The 6,000-nt window shown below is 39.8% G+C and overlaps 1 protein-coding gene across 1 annotated transcript; it reads right to left on the bottom strand.

Moving 5' to 3' along the window:
* Positions 1–4,562: 4,562 nt before the first annotated feature.
* On the bottom strand, positions 4,563–5,450 carry LOC311057383 (proteasome inhibitor PI31 subunit-like; the record flags this gene model as incomplete). The annotated part of the gene is made up of 1 exon (XM_084074342.1): positions 4,563–5,450. The coding sequence occupies one exon, from the start codon at positions 5,448–5,450 to the stop codon at positions 4,563–4,565; it is 888 nt and encodes a 295-aa protein (XP_083930468.1).
* Between the last annotated feature and the right edge of the window lie 550 nt (positions 5,451–6,000).

Below are 6,000 nucleotides of genomic sequence, written 5' to 3'. Positions count from 1 at the left end.
GACGAAAAATGCTGGTGACGAAAAATGACGAAAAATGCTGGTGACGAAAAATGACAAAAAATACTGGTGACGAAAAAATGCTGGTGACGAAAAATGCTGGTGACGAAAAATGACGAAAAATGCTGGTGACGAAAAATTACAAAAAATGCTGGTGACGAAAAAATGCTGGTGACGAAAAATGACGAAAAATGCTGGTGATGAAAAATGACGAAAAATGCTGGTGACGAAAAAATGCTGGTGACGAAAAATGACAAAAAATGCTGGTGACGGAAAAATGCTGGTGACGAAAAGTGACGAAAAAAATGCTGGTGACGAAAAAATGCTGGTGACAAAAAATGACGAGAAAATGCTGGTGACGAAAAATGACAAAAAATGCTGGTGACGAAAAAGTGCTGGTGACGAAAAATGACAAAAAATGCTGGTGACGAAAAAATGCTGGTGACGAAAAATGCTGGTGACGAAAAAATGCTGGTGACGAAAAATGACGAAAAATGCTGGTGACGAAAAAATGCTGGTGACGAAAAATGACGAAAAATGCTGGTGACGAAAAAATGCTGGTTTCGGTAGTGACACTACCGAAACGAAAAAAAAATGTTCCCCCAAAAACCTGTTAGGAGTACGTTTCAGGCAATTTAAAGTTGATTGGTAGTGTGGAGGCCAAAATCGTCCCCCCAAAAACCTGTTAGGAGTACGTTTCAGGCAATTTAGAGTTGATTGGTAGTACTTTGTAGTGTAGTATTTTTTTTTCACCATTGTGTCACTACCGAAACGAATGTTAAATCCGAAAAAAAAGTGTGGAGGCCAAAAAAAAAATTGTTCCCCCAAAAACCTGTTAGGAGTACGTTTCAGGCAATTTAGAGTTGATTGGTAGTACTTTTAAGTGGAGTAATATTTTTTTTCACCATTGTGTCACTACCGAAACGTTTTTGTGTCACTACCGAAACGAAAGTTAAATCTGAAAAAATCACTAAGTTTAGAGGCCAAAATCGTCCCCCCAAAACTTTGTAGTGGAGTAATTGTTTTTTTCACCATTGTGTCACTACCGAAACGTGTTTTTGTCACTACCGAAACGAAGCTGTTAAGAGTACGTTTCAGGCAATTTAGAGTTGATTGGTAGTACTTTGTAGTGGAGTATTTTTTTTTTCACCATTGTGTCACTACCGAAACGTTTTTGTGTCACTACCGAAACGAAAGTTAAATCCGAAAAAATCACTAAGTGTGGAGGCCAAAATCGTCCCCCCAAAAACCTGTTAGGAGTACGTTTCAGGCAATTTAGAGTTGATTGGTAGTACTTTGTAGTGTAGTATTTCTTTTTTCACCATTGTGTCACTACCGAAACGAATGTTAAATCCGAAAAAATCACTAAGTGTGGAGGCCAAAATCGTCCCCCCAAAAACCTGTTAGGAGTACGTTTCAGGCAATTTAGAGTTGATTGGTAGTACTTTGTAGTGGAGTATTTTTTTTTTCACCATTGTGTCCCTACCGAAACGTTTTTGTGTCACTACCGAAACGAAAGTTAATGTATTGTCGATGCGGCAATGGACATTTAAAGGCAGGCTTACAACTACATACTTACGCCTAGTAACGTCATTCATACTTTAAAATGTTCATCTTACTGTGGACATGTTTGCCTGAAAAGGGATCTTTGAAATGTTTCATTGTTTTAGAATAGCACTCCTTTAAAAGTTCAGAGATTTATAATGGAGGTCGATGGAAGATTTTGGGACCTAAAAAAAAACACGTTCATCTAGAAACTCCATTCACAGTTCAAAAAATCCACCTTACTGTGGACATGCATGCTTGAGATTTTTTCTTTGAAATCATTTGTAGTTTTGGAGATATTTAACTTTAAGCGCCCCATGCATTGTCAATGCGGCAATGGACATTTAAAGGCAGGCTTAAAACTACATACTTACGCCTAGTAACCTCATTCATACTTTAAAATGTTCATTTTACTTTGGACATGTTTGCCTGAAAAGGAATCTTTGAAATGTTATTAGTTTTAGAATTGTACTCCTTTAAAATTTCTGAGCTTTATAATGGAGGTCGATGGACGATTTTGGGACCTCAAAAAAACACTTTCACCTAGAAACTCCATTCACAGTTAAAAAATTCCACCTTAGTGTGGACATGCATGCTTGAGATTTTTCCTTTGAAATCATTTGTAGTTTTGGAGATATTTAACTTTAAAGGTGTAGTGAAATGAAAAATATGTTTTTCACACTTTTAGAGCATATCCGTGGTCATCATATGGGCATACCTAACAATAGATGCCAAAAAAAATGAAAAAAACCCATTTTTGTGAATTTTTACATCTAAAGTCCCTAAAAAGCCAATCTTAATTACTTCCTGTAAACGAAAACGTGCTGCGTGATGACATAATACAGCCTTCACGAATATAAATGAATCTTGATTACATGCACCTGTTTGATTCCCATAGCTGCACGTTCTTCAAACACAGCTGATTTTAATTACAGAGATACTCCGTTTTGAATCTCATTGAAGATGAGTGTATTACTCATTTTAAACTTCATCTGCACACTAAAATATGTATCTGAAAACATTATAGGTTAGAAATAAGCCAGGTAGTAGCAAACGTGCTTCACTGGCCGTCTCTCTCTCACTTGTAAACAAACACTAGCCGTGTGCCAGCACGGCTGAAGTGATTGAGATCCAACGTCCCATAGCCTGAAGGGATGGGACCTTCTGATTGGTTTAGAGTCGTTGAGCCGACGTTTCGGGCTGAACCTTCAAAATAAAATGACCGAAAATGTCACTTCAGTGCGTCTTTAAGCACCCAATGCATTATCAATGCGGCAATGGACATTTAAAGGCAGGCTTACAACTACATACTTACGCCTAGCAACCTCATTCATACTTTAAAATGTTCATCTTACTGTGGACATGTTTGCCTGAAAAGGAATCTTTGAAATGTTTAATAGTTTTAGAATTGTACTCCTTTAAAAGTTCAGAGATTTATAATGGAGGTCGATGGAAGATTTTGGGACCTAAAAAAAAACACTTTCACCTAGAAACTCCATTCACAGTTCAAAAATTCCACCTTACTGTGGACATGCATGCTTAAGATTCTTTCTTTGAAATCATTTGTAGTTTTGGAGATATTTGACTTTACACTTGGTTAATGTATGTTTTGTAATAATAATCAAAATCTACAAATGAACTAGTAACTAAAGTTTTCAAATAAATGTAGTGGAGTAAAAGTACAATAATTGGATCCAAGATGTAGTGGAGTAGAAGTAAAAGTATTGGAAATTGGAAATACTCAAGTAAAGCACAAATACCTCAAAATTGTACTTAAGTACAGTACTTAAGTAAATGCACTTAGTTACTTTCCACCACTGATATTGAGTTACATTTGATAACGTCTATGTTTGTCCAAATGTTTCTTTTGTTTTACTCGTACTCTTTTTCAACGTCAGTTGATGCTTCATATCCATATTAGTAACATTTCCTGGCTCTTGTTTATTTTTGGAACCGTTCTTATATGACACTATATGGCATTATCAATAGAAAAAATACCTCCGTGGGGATAGCGGCCTCTAGTGGCAGTGATGTCAGACTTCAGTTCTCCATAGAGTGCGCAGTACCTAAAACAAACAAACAAACAAACAAGATGCTACAGAGAACATTTTGCATTTGTACTGTAAAATGGTGTATTCCTTTTATACTGTGATAATGGTTACATTATTGTTACGACCCCTGGTCTAGGGTTAGGGGAAGCAACATAAAATGCAGAAGGACCAAGGCTTTAAAAACTGAATATATAGTTATTATAAACAAAATATTAAAAAAGTGTTACAAAAATATATACGAACTGAAGATGCCTAACCTATAACAGAAAACAACTAAACTAACACACAATCAAAACATAATACAAAGAATCAAATTGTCATAGTCTCTTGTCTTTCATACAGAAAGACAATTAAGTAAGGGTTGGTTTGGGGTGAAAGGACAGAGGGATGGATTCTCTGCTGCTGTTAGGCTGACAGTCCTCTGTAGTAATAAACTCAAACTGAGGCTTCATAGAAGAGTAGAAGTGGCCACGCCCAATCAGCAGCCATGATCATTAGGGAACCAGCAAATCAGAAACAAAGGGATGATTCCCCACATGCAGGTGTCATTGGCCACAGCTGTCACACATTTGGTAATCAGCAGCACTGTCTCCACCACATCAGTTATCCACCTCTCACTCCACCTCAGAACACAGGAAATATAGGATAATACAATGCAAAAGCAACACACAAATACTATAATATATAAAGACATGAACTACTACAGAAATGAAATACGGTTGGCCGTAACAATTATTATAAATGATGTTCCACTGATTTTGAATCTATTCCCAGAATTTATGTACTTCCGACGATGCCCACTCAGGGACTACGGATGAAAATTTGCTCTTATCTTTGGCGCAAGATTATGTATTGTGCATCGTCTGTTAACAATATCTTGAACAACATAATGATAATGATCAACAAAACACAATAAGGGCAGTAACCCACAGTCACAGATATTGAGTGTAAGCTGACATTTACATGTTTTTAAACCCTTCGGTTGGTGGTGCTGTCAATAAGGACCCAACCTTCCTCAATGGTTGGGTCTGGGTCGTCTAGACGGGTCGAAGACTCAAACCCTGGAGGTGGCAGGTGGTCCGGATCCGGCGCCGGTGGTCCGTACGGGTCGAAGCGAGCATCTGGGGGTACAGCTCCTGGAGGCAGGACGCCTGGGATCCCGCTGGACGGGTCAACCCGTGGCGGCATACTGTGTCGTGGGTCCACTATCATCCCACCGCCCCGTGGATTCAACGGATCCAGATCTGCTCCCCCTGCCGCAAACGGATCCGGCCATCTTGCGGGAATGTCATTCCTTGTGTGTCGAGTGGGGATGCGTAAAGGGTCGTCTTCATCTTCTCTCAGACACCACCGCCCCTCTTTCTCCTCATCTCGCCCATCTGTCTTCGTCTTCTTCTCTGCATTCGACCGGTGTGGCGCCGGTTTCTCCGGAGACAACAGGAGCTGTGTTGTCACCTTCTCTGTCAGACTGTCCATGTCCTTGTACACGTGGTCGAACGGCTGCAGCCGCTCAGCGTCCACGTGATCACTGATGTTCACCGTCAGGGCTGAGTCCTGCTGTGTGCTGGAGTTCATTAAGTTGAAGATCACGATGCTGTCGTCAACAGTGGTGGCTTTGAGCAGGTAGTGGCTGGTGCCGTCGTTGCCTTTGTAACGTAGCGAGTACAACTCCTTATTGTTGTTCCAGTCTGAGGGGAGCAACTCTGACCTCTTATCAGCGCTACCGGGCTCGTCTCCGGAGCCCAAACACTTGTATCCATTCTTGATCATAGCCCAGTGGACAAAACACACGACTGCATCTTGTGGGCAGCTAATGCTGTCTGCGACAAGAGTGTAAAATGACTCTAGTCCTTCCATCGTTTTGGTTTAGTGTACCTCTGCCGCTGCTTCTTTAAGTAGGCTAGCGCGTGTTTGCAAGTTGTAATCGTAAGATGCGTTCCGGTTTAAAGATTCTCGCGTCATCACTCTGGTGTCACTACATGCCTCAGCCATAGTGACATCAGAGTAATGACGCCACACTATGTATTGGATAACCATAGCAACTTGATATAAACAAAACATGGATGAGGGGAAAAGCCTTTTGAACAGGTTGTAGGGTGAACCAGGAACAAGGAAATAATTGAAAAGGAAAAAAGAAAACAAATAATAGTTTAATCAGAAGATTGTGTTTAATCACTTCCATCCTGGTGTACCATAAATGTACAACTGCTTTACAAAACAGTATTCTAGAACTCAGTGTAGGTTTCTTTCTGTTAGCATGAGCAGAAAAAAAGGAAAGAAAAAAAGAAGAAAGAAAGACATAACTACACTTCTTACCTCCACTGCTAGTAAAATAATCTAAAAAATAAATGTCCTCTGGGACTTGTGGCTTTCTTCAGCGGCCTCCTGCAGACCAAGCAATCGCAGG

The sequence above is a fragment of the Gymnoscopelus microlampas genome (assembly GCF_963454915.1).
Source record: "Gymnoscopelus microlampas genome assembly, chromosome: 12".
Taxonomy (NCBI): Eukaryota; Metazoa; Chordata; class Actinopteri; order Myctophiformes; family Myctophidae; genus Gymnoscopelus; species Gymnoscopelus microlampas.
Note: the sequence above shows the minus strand (reverse complement) of the source record. Positions and strands in the feature narration are given on the sequence as shown.